This window comes from Solenopsis invicta, chromosome 2 (assembly GCF_016802725.1).
Source record: "Solenopsis invicta isolate M01_SB chromosome 2, UNIL_Sinv_3.0, whole genome shotgun sequence".
In the NCBI taxonomy this organism is placed as follows: Eukaryota; Metazoa; Arthropoda; class Insecta; order Hymenoptera; family Formicidae; genus Solenopsis; species Solenopsis invicta.
In genome coordinates, this window is record NC_052665.1 from 8,371,676 (window position 1) to 8,387,214 (window position 15,539).

The 15,539-nt window shown below is 38.9% G+C and overlaps 2 protein-coding genes across 5 annotated transcripts in view; one reads left to right on the plus strand and one right to left on the minus strand.

The window, feature by feature from the left end:
• Nucleotides 1-10,170, plus strand: part of LOC105200923 — a 203,611-nt gene extending 193,441 nt beyond the window's left edge. For both annotated transcript variants that reach the window (XM_026130237.2, XM_039445800.1), the window contains 3 exons: nucleotides 6,126-6,324; nucleotides 6,560-6,679; nucleotides 6,819-10,170. In XM_026130237.2, coding sequence (XP_025986022.2) covers nucleotides 6,126-6,324; nucleotides 6,560-6,679; nucleotides 6,819-7,008 — 509 coding nt within the window. In that variant the 3' untranslated portion in view covers nucleotides 7,009-10,170. The remainder of the gene's footprint in view (nucleotides 1-6,125; nucleotides 6,325-6,559; nucleotides 6,680-6,818) is intronic.
• LOC105200922 (glutamine-rich protein 2) lies at nucleotides 8,513-14,784 on the minus strand. 3 transcript variants are annotated; one of them, XM_026130238.2, is made up of 14 exons: nucleotides 14,296-14,784; nucleotides 14,108-14,221; nucleotides 13,899-14,028; nucleotides 13,673-13,770; nucleotides 13,428-13,589; nucleotides 12,892-13,267; nucleotides 12,650-12,751; nucleotides 12,140-12,555; nucleotides 11,886-11,990; nucleotides 11,553-11,818; nucleotides 11,241-11,486; nucleotides 10,626-10,863; nucleotides 10,477-10,564; nucleotides 8,513-10,291 (listed from the first exon to the last, which is right to left on the minus strand). In XM_026130238.2, the coding sequence occupies exons 1-14, from the start codon at nucleotides 14,404-14,406 to the stop codon at nucleotides 10,194-10,196; spliced, it is 2,550 nt and encodes an 849-aa protein (XP_025986023.1). In that variant the 5' UTR covers nucleotides 14,407-14,784; the 3' UTR covers nucleotides 8,513-10,193. The 3 variants fall into 3 exon arrangements, with proteins under 3 accessions (XP_025986023.1, XP_039301736.1, XP_039301737.1); XM_039445802.1 differs by having other exon boundaries at nucleotides 10,477-10,537; nucleotides 13,899-14,398; XM_039445803.1 differs by lacking the exons at nucleotides 13,899-14,028; nucleotides 14,108-14,221; nucleotides 14,296-14,784 and having other exon boundaries at nucleotides 10,477-10,537; nucleotides 13,673-13,848.
• Between the last annotated feature and the right edge of the window lie 755 nt (nucleotides 14,785-15,539).

Sequence of the window (15,539 nt, forward strand, 5' to 3'; positions counted from 1 at the left end):
GACAATTACTTTTTTGGAAGTGGGAGGCCCGGCAGGATGTGATCGATCGATTTCTTCGCCTACGACTATCGCAGGTGGCTAGTGGATCGTCTTATTGGTTTGTCAGTACGAATAGGTCGTCGATCACGATAAGCCATCTTGACCGATGAGGCGATTCAATCACCATCTACATTTTTTAAATGTTTCTTATTAGTAAACATCATAATTATTAATATTGTTAGTACGATTCTATTATCATTGGCTGTTAGCAATAATCCATTGATTTTTATTATACTACTTGAATTGGATTGAAAGATTATTTCTCCGGTATAATATCGGTAATAGTATCCCAAGTCTGTCCTAGGTGTTTTTATCTGCTTTTTCGAAAACGATGGGTGGCGTATCGGATGCAACGAGTGTAGGTTGATTTTTCTAGCGTCGTATCATTTTTAAATTTCAGCGTGGCGTTGACGGACGGCCAACCTCTGGAAAGGAAAACAGTGCATTGTGCTTTCAGATAAAAGCCATTGGCTTGTGCCAATCCACAATACGCTATAGAGACACGTAGGAACGGATGATGGAGTATACAACCCAAAGCTACCGCTTCGTTCTGCTTTGCATACTCCTACAACGCGTTCATGTGTACGTTCATACGCGGGTATCAATGTATATGAGCATGTGTCACTAGAAAGATAGGCGCGTATTGAAAGTATCGGAAATATTACGCCCTACTTGCGACAAGTTTGTACTGTCCCCTTTCCGATCGTCTCTTTTAAACGTCATCGTTGAAACGACCCCACCGATAAGCGGCATTGTTGCACTCGCTGAAACAAATACAAGGAACGATAGATCTCGCGAAAGCGAAAAGTAAATGATTGCACCTTGCTCGCGCTTAAGCTGTAAATACATTCGGCTTTTTTTGCACCGTCGCTTTAGGTCGTTTACGACAGCAAAAAAATTGATACTCGCAACCTCGACGAGCACATCTGTCTCACGCGTAGGCCATTTAACGACCTCAAGTCGTAGGTAGTGGCGGATCGTTAACGGTCTAGAGAAGAGGGAAGAGAGAGGCAAAAAACGCATTGACGCGGTGATATCTGGCTCGGTTCGCTTCGTTGGGTACATAGGAAAAGCTTTGGCAAACGGGAGAAGAAGTGTCTGTACACAAGACTTCTTCCGGTTGTTTACGACTGAAGTTGTTAAGTGTAACTTACATCAGAGTCTCTGTTTTTCCAACGTGACGATTCGTATTCTCATCTACCAAATGCGAGCCAAGAGTTTTACGCAAAAAGTTTGTTTTTCTCGCTTCAGGCTAAATGCTCAAGAGACTAAAAGACAAAAAAAAAGACAGAAGAAAAGAAAAGATAATATCTAAAACCAAAGTCGCGAATTACTGATTTAATTTAGTTGTAACGACGGAAGATGTTATATATTCGAGAGTATATTTTTAGAGAATCGATTTTAACAAACAACATACATGGCTTTAACGTGTGTTTCTTCATTTTATTTCTCTGACCACATTGTAATGCGCTAGATCCAATCGAAGAGACCACAAGGAATACTTATCTAAGTGAGTTGGAACTGATATTGCAGTGATTTTACTATTGTTTTCGATATTGGCTTGGAACGTTCGTCGCAAACTGTCCTGTTTACTCCGTCCTCGATAGAAGGATCCGCAATTTCATTACGTAGCTATTCGTAGATGCAAACCACGTACAGTTTAATCAACATCGCGGTCCTCTGACCATTTCGGTCAAACACGTAAATAATCATGTTCAGAGACTTCATTTCAAAGCCGTCACGTCGTCATCTTCAGCAAGTATCGTTGATTCGAATCAGCGTCTCGTAGATGTGTGCAGCAGCGTGATTATAATTTTTGTACAGTTCGTTAGTCAATAATGTCACTGCACATTTAAAAATTGTTATATTTATACATAATTAAATTTAATAATTCTCAGTTATATTTCTGTCGTGCAGTATACGTTTATTAACGAAGCAAAATTAAAACGTCGACGCAACTCAACAAGCTCTAATTTTCATGACTGCCTTCAAATACAGATTTTTAACGACCATCTCTGTTCTCGGCGAATTTTTACAGGTCGTAAATTTTAGAAGAGCTCGCAAATTGCACGTATGCTACGTGAGCTTTATTTTCTAAATTCCCCGCTCGGAGAGTGGATTTTGCGCGAACGCAGACACTCGTAGTGTGTACTAAACTTCATACGATGATCGCCCCAGCTACGAATAAACGCAATTTTACTCTTGACTGGTTCAAGAATCTAACCACGTACTGTTTGCCTGATGTCACGCGTCGCGACTGTCTGCTGTTATCCATTTGGTACTGATCCAAAACTCCACCACGACGCGAACCGCTATTCGGCTGACCATACTCGGGATTCTCTACTGCCGAGCTTTCCCGACTAAAATTAGCGCACTTTAATAATTACGCTCGGAAGAACACATCTGTGATAATTAAGCTACCTGTGAGAGTGTGTGTGTGTGTGTGTGTGTGCAAATTTTATTTATTCCATTTAATCTCAAATTTACATTGTTTTAAATAAGTTTTTTCTTTAAAAAATTGCATTTGCTGACTAATCAGTGAACACAGTTTTTCGTGTCTGTAATTCATTTGTTATTTTAATATACATTAAAGCATATATTTTTTGCACTATTTCATCTCTTCGTAATAATTATTCTCTTTACCAGTTTTTCTTTAAGATGACGACAGTAACACCCCTAAAATAATCTTCGGGCCGTAATATGCTGCCGCCGGCAGGCAAGGGCAAAGATGCGATCAAATGTCAAAGCTACGAAGGACTAGCCAATATCTAACCATGTAATGTCATTATCCGCCAGACTTGAGGATCTTAACAATTTCCGTTTTTGCTACTTCAAAGAGTTAACGTTGTGCGTGCAACATTATCTTCTTGATATCTGAAGAAACATCTTTCATTCAAAATAATATATTACATCATTAGCAAAATATAATACTGTCTTCTTAATGCAAATAAATTGTTGCTTATGAATTTTTTATTAGCAGCATACGTTATTTTTTAAAATATAAATATTAAATATTTTGTAAACAATTTTAGTATCAGAAATGTACATGAAACTACTCGCTGTTAGCAAGTTTGATTAATAACTTGAGTGTCCTGGTATTAGTCAATAAAAAATGAGAGTCCCAGAGAGAGTTATTTCGTAAATAATGAATGCGATCGCCGTCTCAATATCGTACCAAGGTATCGGTGATCCTTGGACAAATTGTACGAGTACGATTCGAATCGTACGGTGGAAACGTCTGACGTGCGTCTATCGTACTTCATATTTCATGAGGATCGCGGACGTATCAACTATTCCGGGCAGGTTCGAAGTGTTTGCCATCGCGTCGATAAGGGCCCGTCGACGGAGGGATAGAAGAGCTCAAGGGCGTGTAACTGCAACATCTGTTGGCGGAGAGATCTCCAAGGCCTATCCAACAGCATCTCGCATCTGTTGTCCGGACATTTCGGTGCTATTGCGAAATTTCGTCGAGGGAGAGTAGAGCCTCGTAACGATGCCATACGAGCTAAAGACGCGTTTGTGGCGAATCGTCAAGATAGCAAACTCATCATGACTGGCAGCTTTTGGGATCTTCTTCTCCATCGTACGGTTATTTCATACGCGAGAGTTTACGAAATCGGAGCTTCAGCGCGAATAAATTTTTATGTCCGTCGAATAAAACGACGGCCGGAGGTCGTAACACGAATATGATCGATCCAACGATTTCGTTAAACATTTATTGAAATATTTCTCTTCAAGCGGAAGGTTTCATTTCGCGCGTTTACAGTTCGCAAAGTTTTTGCTCATAAAACGTTGCAGGTTTTGCAGCTGCCCGCGTGCGTAACAGCGGCCGCGCGCCGTCGTAAGGTGTCATTTCTCATTTAATAGCGCCTTGCCACTCAATGGAATCGCCGTTGACTCCTTTCTCGAGTGCGTTTGACGCGCCGGCTCCCCGAGGCCGTAAATTCACCAGTATCGTAAATCTCGGCGGCGGGTTCCACCCTCGATCTTCTTCACTCGGCAATAAATACGAATCGCTGGCGCGGGGGCTGCTCGACTTCTCGGCTCTGCCGTCATCCCGAGAGAAGTCGTCCCGGTCTCGACGTCCGGCGGCACGCAATACGTTCTGATTTTCGCGGGAAATTAAAATTTCCGCTCGTCGTTCGTGACGATATAGCTGCGTACCCTCGCGACGGTGAACGCCTGCGAGATTTCTCGCGCACACACCCCGCTCGGAACTTCATTCGTGACCAGGAATTTCCCCGGAGACGTCTGCGGCGACGCCTCTCGCGTGTCTCTCGTCGAAGGAATATTTTTCGCCCTTCCTAGCTATTTCTCTTCTCTGACTTTGTAACGCCGCGCGCAATCACCGTTCCCTTTTTCCCCGCACGACGCGACATCACTTCGAAACATCACTCAACCAAACTTCGGATGGTCTTGAAGCAAACAAGCGTCGCTACGAATTTGTATATGATCACTGGCGGAGTTTACTCGTATCCTTGACATTCCTGTGTACGATCCGGTACAGAGCATCTCAATAGCTTCTCCCCATTTCCCGCGGGAGCACACGGCGGTCGGAAAGCCTACGAAGAAATTGATTGAGACGTATCCCCGTCAGAGACGGATATTAAAACAGTCTGAGGAGGATACGAGTGTCAGGACGAGAGATTACTCGTGGGTCTGTACAAAAGACGAGTTTAGTTGCGAGGAGCAAGATTCCAGTAAAGACGGGGACGAGAAAAGGCGTTTACACTGTCTCGCCGGGGAAAGGAAGAGGAAAATCAAGCGGATAAATCTGCCGGGCCGATCGCCAGATTGAATTTAATAATACAGACGCACGCAATCTCGTCGAGTAGCGCTTCGCCGTTCGGCGCCGTTAATGTTTAACCACATTCCCGAAACGTGTGTTTCGCAAAGAGGAATTGAATAGAAATGGTGCGTGAGAAATACCCACCGGTCTTTCAGGCCCTTCTCTTGCCGTAATTTGATGTGCGTATAGAGGATGTTCCAGAACTAGCTGTCGTTTCCGTTACAAGTTACACAACAAATTTAAAAACGATTTTTCTTCAGCGAAAAATTTGTCAGATATAATTATTTATTGCGCATCGTTGCATCAAGATTCAAATCAAAATAAAATTTCGTTTTCTTAAGGCTCAATTCGCTAAAATTCTTTCAATTTTTTCTTTTGATAATTCCGTAAATGTACTTCGTAGACACTTTGCTAATTTATCAGCTTTTTTTTCCCCGAGACGTCGTAAATATCTGCATATGTATGCGTGCAGACGAAAACACTCTGGCGTGCCCTTCGAGCACATTAAGCTGCGAAAGAGGCTAACTCGACGTTACACCTGTCAGAGCAATTTTATTTTACCTGCGTCATGTACCGCGTCCGAGAAGTCAACCGCTAAGAGATTGCGCCAACAAATGAAATTAGCGTCCTACTGAATTCAAGGGCGTTTCCTTCATGCGAAGTGTCCTTCGTCGATCATTATCGTTCACGACGAACCCTCGATCTGATATTATCAAAGCAAAAAGTCACGTAACCATGAAAATTGGGCATAAACCAATACTTCGCAGAGTGGTCTGTCACTTTCGAAAAAGATTTCTTCAGAAGGCAGTCCTATGTCTCATATTCGTCAAATATTCGTCAACCATGCAAGTCACTACTTAATTTCAATATTGTTATTTAGCGATGAGAGATTTGTCATAATATTATTTATATTATTAATTATAAAGCTTTTTCTTATTATTCTTCAGAATGCTTTGATGCTAAATATCTCGGTATCTCATTCTAATCTAATCTAATCTCAATCATAATCTTAAGCAAAAGACCATCAATAAAAAATTGCTGTGAGATTATCGATATTAATTTGTCATTGAGGGTAGCGACAAAATAAGATTAATAACCCCGTAATAATTTTTCGTGAATGACGCAACATAATCTATTCGTTACTTGGACAGACTTCAACGTATCCAAGTTCTGATTTGTAGCAATTATTAAGGGACCGTAAAGCCTGTGACGATAGATCGCCGACGACTCCGTATATCATCGGTGTTTACTGGCGGGAGTTCCGCGATGCGTCTAACTGTCGGGTGACTCATTTCAGGCGGCGGTCTGGCGCGCCCGAAGATGACTCTGAATCTGGATGCCGGTAGTAACGCGGCGGGAACGAGCGGTGGGAATCCGGGCGGTCAATTGGTGCCGAAGAAACCCGGTGGTCTGAGTCTCGGCTTACCGCTGGAAATCAGCACCGCTCGGATATCGGCCGATCTGGTTGACGTGGAACTTCCGTTGGAGAGACAAGGGTGAGTGAGAGTTTGTCGCTTTTCACCGTGCTTCTTCAAGACACTATTTTTGCACGGATTTTAAAAAATATACCATTAAATTGAATCAAATATACGCTAACTTTGTTAACATTCTCAAGGCTCCGCGCTATTATTCTTATTTATGCATTCATACTTGTACACTTTTAAATGCAAAGATTTTCACAATAAAAATTCGCGAATAATGCATGATATTTAAAACAATTTTTTTAATCAGGTGGTATCACGGCTCTATTACGCGTATTGAAGCGGAGGGTCTTTTACGAGTTCATCAAGAAGGAAGCTACCTGGTGAGAAACAGCGAGTCGACCAAACAAGATTATTCCCTATCCCTAAAGTAAGTAGCACATAAATGAACATTTTCACCTATCCGATAATTTGCTATTGGACCAATCTTTACATATATTATCAACATTACGGATGCTATCGATTGTGATAATTCATGTATAATAATTACATCGTTGTAATTGTTTCAGGAGCGCCCGCGGCTTCATGCATATGCGCATCCAGAAGAACGAGGAGCTGAACGCTTACATCCTGGGACAGTTCAGCAAGCCGTTCGAGAACATACCGGAAATGGTCCGTCATTTCAGCGTGAATCGTCTTCCGATACGCGGTGCCGAGCACATGTGTCTCCTGCATCCGGTCATAGTTCAGCTTTTGTAGCGCATCTATCGTAGCGCCATTTAAGGCGCTGTATACCTCTTTTGATAATCCGTTTTCTTTTCCCCCCGCCGAAGCGCGCGATTGCAATGAACGATAAGCATGACATAGCGAACGAGATGTGAGAAATATTACTTTCGAACGAGGAAGTCTTCCGAGCGTCGGTAGCGAGACGCAAGTTGACTTCCGTAAGATCCTCCGTATCAATTCGCATTCTGGTTGAATAAACCGTTCCGCACGAAGAATGCCAGAGATAATGGACAATAATAGCATTGACGGGGAATGCCGCTTTCCGCCGCGAAATGTTAGGGGGAGTACGAGTACAGTACAAAAGTATAAATTGACTGAGCGAGGCTGCTCAACGATACACAATACGATCGATCAGACGAGAACGTCCGGGTCCGTGCAATTTGTTGCGAGAGACTAGTGTCAAACTATGAAGAATCTCAGGTCGCTCCAAGTAAAGATACCTGCTCACAAATGTCGTCTTTTCGACGCACTTTACTTTCGCACGTCTACAGCCAAGTCCAGGTTTTCTATTGCACAATAAAAGAAATTAGAGTAGGAACGGTGAGTACTCGTCCCATCCCGTCTCCATTTCCTTTTCAACTCGAGAGCGTAAAAAGAAAATCGGTATTTTACACGCTTCGTCTTCCTCAAAACATCGCGCAAACCTACCTCACAGGCAAACGCATGCATCGCGGCACAATATAGAAGTGGACGTTGCAGTACCAGAGGTTGTGGTAGCGGGAGTCCGGGAAACGAAATTACCTGAAACTACCAGATACGAATTATCGTTCGATGTAATAGTGACCGTTAATAACTCCCGCGAAGGATAACGAATTTGGGATATCGACGATTCTAGCAGGTGTATACGCGAAAACATTCTCGAGGACGTATTTTTTCCGAATTGTTCCTCGAAGCCGCGACGAATTCTACACAAAAGGAACCTTTCAAATGGGATCAGAAACGCTGCTTTACGAAACGGTATAATTTAAGTAAGAAGGAAAGGTGTAATGCGCGTATTTAGATTCACACAGAGTGCCGCGTAGAAGCAGCCCAGCGTAGCGCGAGCTGGAAGCCAAAGTAAAAACTAATCCTAAATATCCAGGAGAGGAACGTAGAGCAACAGCTAAGTTGGTTACGCGCAGCGAGCGCGAATAAAATGCCAAACTTTACTTCTAATCATAATCGTTTAGTCAGGGTTTAGTTATCCGTCTCGTCGTTGATAAGTGCAGATTAAGTAGACTTTAGTATGATAAGCAAGCGTACGACAGTCAGTTGACTCGGTATCAATTACGAATATTGGGTAAGGCCAGGGTTTTTCGAGTAACCTCGCGAAGAAATTGCGAGTCGAAGAGACTATAATAAACAAGCGAGCTTTTCGCGAAACGACGCGTGCGACAGTGTAGTCGGAAACGCGAGAAAAGAGTGGAAGAAAGACGATAGTGATCAGACAGTCTGAATCATCGATGGCTCGTTATTCGAGCCATCCGTCCGAGAGTCCACGGGGACACTCGCGGAAGATTTTTGCGATAGGATGCAACTGATACATATTTTTTCATGTGATATTAATTTGTTACAGAGATAGCCTAGTTTCACCTGTGATCTGTTATTTAATTCCCTTTGTCCGCGTGAGTCGCGTCGGCACTCCCACGCGAGTGCGCACACGATAACGATAATAAATAATTAAACTTGCTATTATTATTATTATTACGTAGAATCAGCAACGATCGCGTCATCCAGACGCAATGATGAGACGTCCGTGGTGTTACAATAATTTTTCAAGTTTAGAAATTCGATTCGCAGAGGTTGTGAGCGAATTTTCATTGGCCGCGCAAGCGAGAGAAGAGTTTTGCTTGATCTTAAGTAGTGGCATAGGGAACCTATGGCGAGAAATAGCGAGTGCTAGCACTGTGTTGTAAAAATCATCATAACCGACAGTCTCGTTCGATCATTTAGCTGTTTCGATATAAACGCGAAGAAGCAAGACATTAGTTCTTTAATTAAGCAGACGTTTAAATTCGCAATCGCAGAAACACTTGAATTATGAGAGTGGCACTCTCTATTTTCGCGTCTAATTAGGTTGAATGTAATTCATGCGTCGTACTTTAAGCTGCCAGTATTATTAACTGTAATCGATAATGCATATCCATATATGTTAATGTTTAAGACATATATTGTCTCTGTAGCCCCCTCCCCCTCCGATCATCGAAACTATAATATAAATATATATACATATATTTATTTATTTCTCCTATTATATTTATTGTATTGTATCGTTAAATATGATGACGATGATGAAGTTTCCGTACGCCATTGATTTAATCGCGAAATCATAGAGCTGTAACCTATAGTAATTCTAGACTCCGTAAACGTAGATTAATAACTACTTGTCGTAAGGCAGTACGTAAATTATATGATAGACACTAACTTGTAGATACTTCCCGTACCTTGAAATTTGTATGAAGTAGAACTTAGACTACGTAACGTATACATAAATATATATTATTATAAATGAATATATACTAGCGCGCATAGTACTCGTTTGTAGGATACATAAAATAAGATCGGGCAAAATCGGAGCGAGTCCAATAAATATCTTGAGCGCTGTGCATGTGCCCTTTACGTAAAAAGGGATTTCGGACGGCGATGTGCAATATTCTGACGCGGTCTCGTACGGCCGTGAAAGTGAAGTGCGATCTAATATTTTTGTTTTAGTATGCAGACCACCGATGTTCCAAATCGACTTCACTAGGTAGTCTTGTGTACTCTGGAAATTTCTCTTAATAATAAAATAATTAATAACTCCAATTTGACAGTCGCAATTTTGCAAATCTTTTCATTTAGATATTTCAGGAAAATCTTTTTACAAAATTTTTAGAAAATTTTGTGCGTTAAAATTTTACAAGATTGTATGCCTATTGTTTCCAAGAAGCGCTATAAATGCATCGATATCAACTAAATTATATACATTTCCTTTATGCTATGTATATTTTACTTCATTCATTCTATTTCCGTCTCTTCATTAGAGTTTCGTGTAAGGTAGTCTCATCCTGATGTCCAGCTAAGATAAGTCGTTTTCTTGTGGATATGTCGCTTGATTTGTTTCTATTGTCTGTGCCGAATCAAAGATTGTAATTTATTTAAATAAAATTGCACAAAGAACTTTGGAGTTTTTAATATCTTCAGTAATAAAATAAATAAAGCATATAACGTACTGAATTTTCCTCCGATAGTTCCGATACTTTTACTTCTTTCGATTGTTTCCTCGAGTTCTGCTTTTCTATAATTTGAGACAAAATGTATACGAAAGGTGTACTCTTGATATATTATACATAGATTGCGTAACAACAGTAATTATAGTAATTACATAATATTTAAGCATAATATTTAATTTTCAGTGAAATGTTACACGATAACCTCTAACAAATATCTCTCTGAATGCAAAGTGTTGTATTATTCACTCACGGTTTCCAGCATTGTTTCGTCGGGTTGACAGAGATTTACGAGGCGCTGCCGAAGTACATTCCTGAGAGAATTGTAAGAGTGGAATATACTTTGTGAGTAAAATGAATGTGTAAATTATTTATGATGACTAGAATCACGTTGATATTCACCGAGGGTACAGTTTCCTCGATAATCTGACTTTCCCAACAACGTGGTGCGCAGACGTCCGTCTTACCCGGCATTGGCCGACTGCGATACATTTGACCGTTTTTCCCCTTTACCAAACCGTCCGTTAATTGTATCGCCTCGGGTCCCCATTGAGTGAGAAAATGGCCTGTTCGCATGACTCTTTGGTGAGGAGTCGTAACCGTGTGACTTCCGCCACAGTATCGATTGCACAGATGATCTCTAGTACATTAGACTTATCAAACTTAAGGCAACAATATTTATCACTAAGCTATTTAAAAACTCCGGAAGTCGTTAAGTCTACAATTATAATTTTGAGAAAAAATAATTTTGAAAAATCGTTTGAAGAAAGAACGTTTTTATGTTTAAAATATTAATATCTATTAATATCTGTTAATATTAATATCTATTAATATTGATATGAATATTAATACAAATATTAATCGTCATTAATATTATATTAATATAAACGTTGATAAATATTAATATTCATCAATATTAATATTTATCAATGTCTAATTACAATATATATAATTTTCGCTTCAAGACTTAATATTTTTGCGAGATTTTGGAATCGGATGAAATACTATATCAGTTACCTAGGAGTCTTCGCGAGCATCTCCTCCTTGGCTTTCATCTTTTTTGTCTCCTCCTGCATTGCTGCTTCAAATTGGATCATATTTCTACTGTGAGGCAATCTTTTCTGTAGTTTTCTGACTTGGTCCAACTTATACGTGAGATAAGGTTTTATGCTGGTGGTGCAAGGTAACGGATCGGCACGAAATCTACCGACCTCCTCCGTCTTCATTACAACATCCTTATCGCACGATATACATTGAACATCTCTGAACGAAAGAGAAGAGAGTAGTCGACGTTGCGTAAAATCTTATTTACGAGCATCAAATATTTACTTAAGCAGTTTCTTCGTTCCTGCTGCCTCGATCTCTTGTTTCGCTTCAATCATAACCTTCAGTTTTTCTTGAAGCGACTTTAACTTACTGTTTACGAAGTTTTTCAGTGGTGTCATCTCTATTTTGTCCATCTTGGTCGCGATTTCATTCTGCACTTCATCAAGCGCTTGTTGCCAGATCGATTCCTGCTTGGTCAATTTGTCAATTGCTTCTTCGAGACCACGAGTGAGATCATCGCAGGCAGCATCAAATTGATCATGCGACACCTATAGTAATTTTTTATACTTTAATTTATAACAAGCACGGGCCAGTAGATTTGATAACTGTTTATACCTTTCTGTTCACAGTTTGAGTATCTGCTTTGTCGGCCAAAGCATCTTCGAGATCCTCTTTGTTTGCTTTAACAGTTTTCAAAAGTTCTATTTGTTCCAGTAACACCTGTTCCAGCATCATTATTGCATGATATATACAATAGTTTAAATAAATTACATAAAATACAAAGTAGCTGCTCTCTCATTAATTTTATATGTTATTTAACAATAAACAATAACTTTAATTAGTTTTATTTTATTACTGAAAGTTCGTACGTTGATATCAGTTTCCTGTTTTCCCTTGTCATCGAACAATTTGTCCATCGCTTGTCCAATTTTTTCAATATCCATTTCAATTTCTTCCACTTTTGCAATAAGTTTGTCAATGTTGCCTTCACCTATTTTCTCACCTTCTTGTATACTATTCACTTTTTCTAACAAATGTCCAATTTCCGTCTCCAACACAACTACGCGTTGATTAATATCGTCCAAAGTTTTACCAGTCGTTGCTTCTACATTTTTTACAGCTTCCAAACATTGCTCCAAGTTCACGGTATCACTTACTTCGACTATTTTTTCTTTATCTTCAATCGGTTCTGTAACAACGGGTTCCTGTTCCGACTTTTCTTGTTGTACCGACAGCGCATCGATTTGCGCGCCGATAGCAATCGTTGGTGCTGATATTTCGGTCTCTAAATTCAAGAATAATGTATAACTAATCAAAATCAACTATATTTTTCTGACTTCTAGTAATAGAATAAAGTAAACGTGAATATAAAAACATACGCGCGACTCTTTCGTTGAGATCTTGCAATTCCTGTTGTATACGAGCTACATCTGTTTTTAACGTGACAACGTCTTGGCATATTTCTGCTACAGCAGTGCTATCTAAATACATTTTCTAATCAATATTTCTAATACGTTTTTCAAAAATTAAAATAGCAATAATATTATATATTTATACATGGCTCAGTAGCAATGTTTTTAACATTAAAGTAATTTTTATATAAAATCATAAAACTTATTACTGTAAGCGAGCTTATCAGGTGCTAGTGCTTTTGCTTGGCGTATTTTATCAGCTGCTACTTCAGAGATTTCCTTCACTCTTTCTTCTTTTTCACGCTTTGATACAATCGCATCCTCGACTGCTGCGATTTCTGCTGGTTCTGGTTTTGCAGCTGCAGCTTCCGGTTCTTCTTTTACTTCTACTGCTGCTACAGGTGTAGTTAGAGCAGTTAAATCTTCGGTTAAAATATCAGTAATTGTTTGCAGATTGATGAGCCATTGCTCCATCTTGGAAACTTTATCTTCGAGTTCATTCAATCTCGTGTTAATCAAAGATGTGTCTACTGGTGCTGCTACGCCAATATCGCCTTTGATTACATCTTGTACCATTGTCGTGAGCTTTAATAATTTTATAAATTTATAAAAATTAAGTATTTTAATATTTAATATTTTAACGTCTTAACGATTAAATTTGATTAATTTTCTTTTGTTAAAATATCAGCGATGCGGAGTGTAAATAACATTCACAAGAAATTTACGAAATTAGCAAGCCATGTACCTTATCGATACCTTGTTCGCTAGCATCCAATCTCTTATTGATATTAATAAACTGCCACAAATCCGCGGTCGGATCTGCGATTCTCTCTTTTAAACCTTCAACTATTTCCGGAGATGTAGACAAATCTTCTAAAGCTTGATAATTCTTTTGCAACTCTTTTACCTGTTCAATAAATTATCCATTATTCATGAATGAATTATATTATCATCGTATGTAATATAAATTTTAAAAATAATTTGTCTTACAGATTTTTCGAGCTCTTTGATCGCTAATACCATAGGTGTTTCAGTAGAACCGTTCGCGACAGACACGACTGTCGAAACTTCAGGAACTTCCCTAAAATCTATTTATTGCTCTACATCATTTGTCAAAATTTCCTCTATAAGCAATTGAATATTTAAATCTTGTTTGATTTACTTTGTTCTAACAATTTATAATTAATTAACTAAAATATCGGAATCATGAATTTACCTTCTGTAAGTACATCAGCGTCTGGACCATTGTCTTTTTGAATCTGTTGCGATGCTATGCCGATAGCATCGGTAATACTATACTCCTGAGGTTGAAGATCAAGGCTCGGCTTCAAGGATGTTACTATCCTCTACAATTGCTCTCACATGAACATAATGAAAAAAATTAAGACTTTCGTTTGTTTCATTTATCCATATTATTTTTCTTACTTTAATACGATCCGCATTTTCGCCACGATACTCAACTTTAGTAGCCTGCAAATTAATTTGATGCAACAAGATTTTGAGGAAATTATGAAGAATATTGAAATTAACCGCGCCAACCTAAAATCAATAATTTTATCAAAAATTTTATCTATGACTAGGATGATAGATGATCAGATTTGCTATTGCTTTACTTCTGGTGCTCCGAGAGCAAGATCAAGCATTTGAGAAAGAGAAATTTGTATGCTGACATCGATGTTAGCAGCTGTTGGTTCTTCCGGCATTTGAGCAGTTGTCACAGCCATTTTATACGCGATTAATTTTTTCGGTGGTCACGTAAGAAACATAATTACGTTTAAATTCTTATTTGTTAAATACAGGTATGGTTATTGTAAAAGATGTCGATTGAAGTGTCAATTTTGAAAAGTATTTGCCTTTTGTTCCTGTATTCATTCTTTATCTGGTAAATTAAGAGAGGTGAAGTTATGTCTATATCATCACAGTTGGCGCCACAAATATAGTCGACAAGTAGCGTGCTCCCTTGGAAGATATTTGTATTAGTAATTATACGTTTTTTTATTCATTAAAAGTTTTAGAGAAGCTACGAAATCTGTTTATCATTTTTTTTACGTGTTTTCTATGCAAATAAAATATTCTGTTTAAAATTTAATTAAATAGTATCGATTTTTCGTTACATTACTTAAAAAATAAATATGCAAACAGTATGTTATTTATTATTATTAATCTCTAATTATTAATAATCTTGAAACATTTTTTAGACACTTTGCATACATATAATAATTTGCAGTTGTGTATGCTCAACATCATTAGCAGAGAAATAATTTTCTAAACTGCGCATATCTCACACTATAAAAACGTAGTAGAATGAAAACAAAATATAGTGCACAATCGAGCACGTATTTTTCAATCATCTCCGTTGTTGATCAAATATCATTGGTACGACTGGTTAATGAAACAGTAATTCACCGCGCGTCGTTTCTCCACAAACAGGTTCGGTTTATCTAACTGCACGTGGCCGATAGACCAAAACGTGAAATAGAATCAAGCTAGGCTACACTACCGCAGAGATTACATCGAATCGTATATATTTTATCGAGTTCCCGGATATGATATTCTCGAGCGTTTCCGTTAGACAGATACGATCAACGTCAGCTCGATCGTGCATTTATACGCTCGCACATATATCCTGCGACGATGATGAATCCTCCCGTATCGGGGAGAGGATAAATTAAAATCGCCGTATTTCCTAATCGGTTTATACACGAACCAGACAATGCGAGTAAGTCATTCCATTAAAAAATCCGAAAACTAATTAGATTAAATACTCTTATAGTTAGATTATAAATATTACTTTTTCGACCTAAAGAATTTTGCAGTACGCGCACGATAGTAATTTTCAAACAGTTGAGGTGATGCA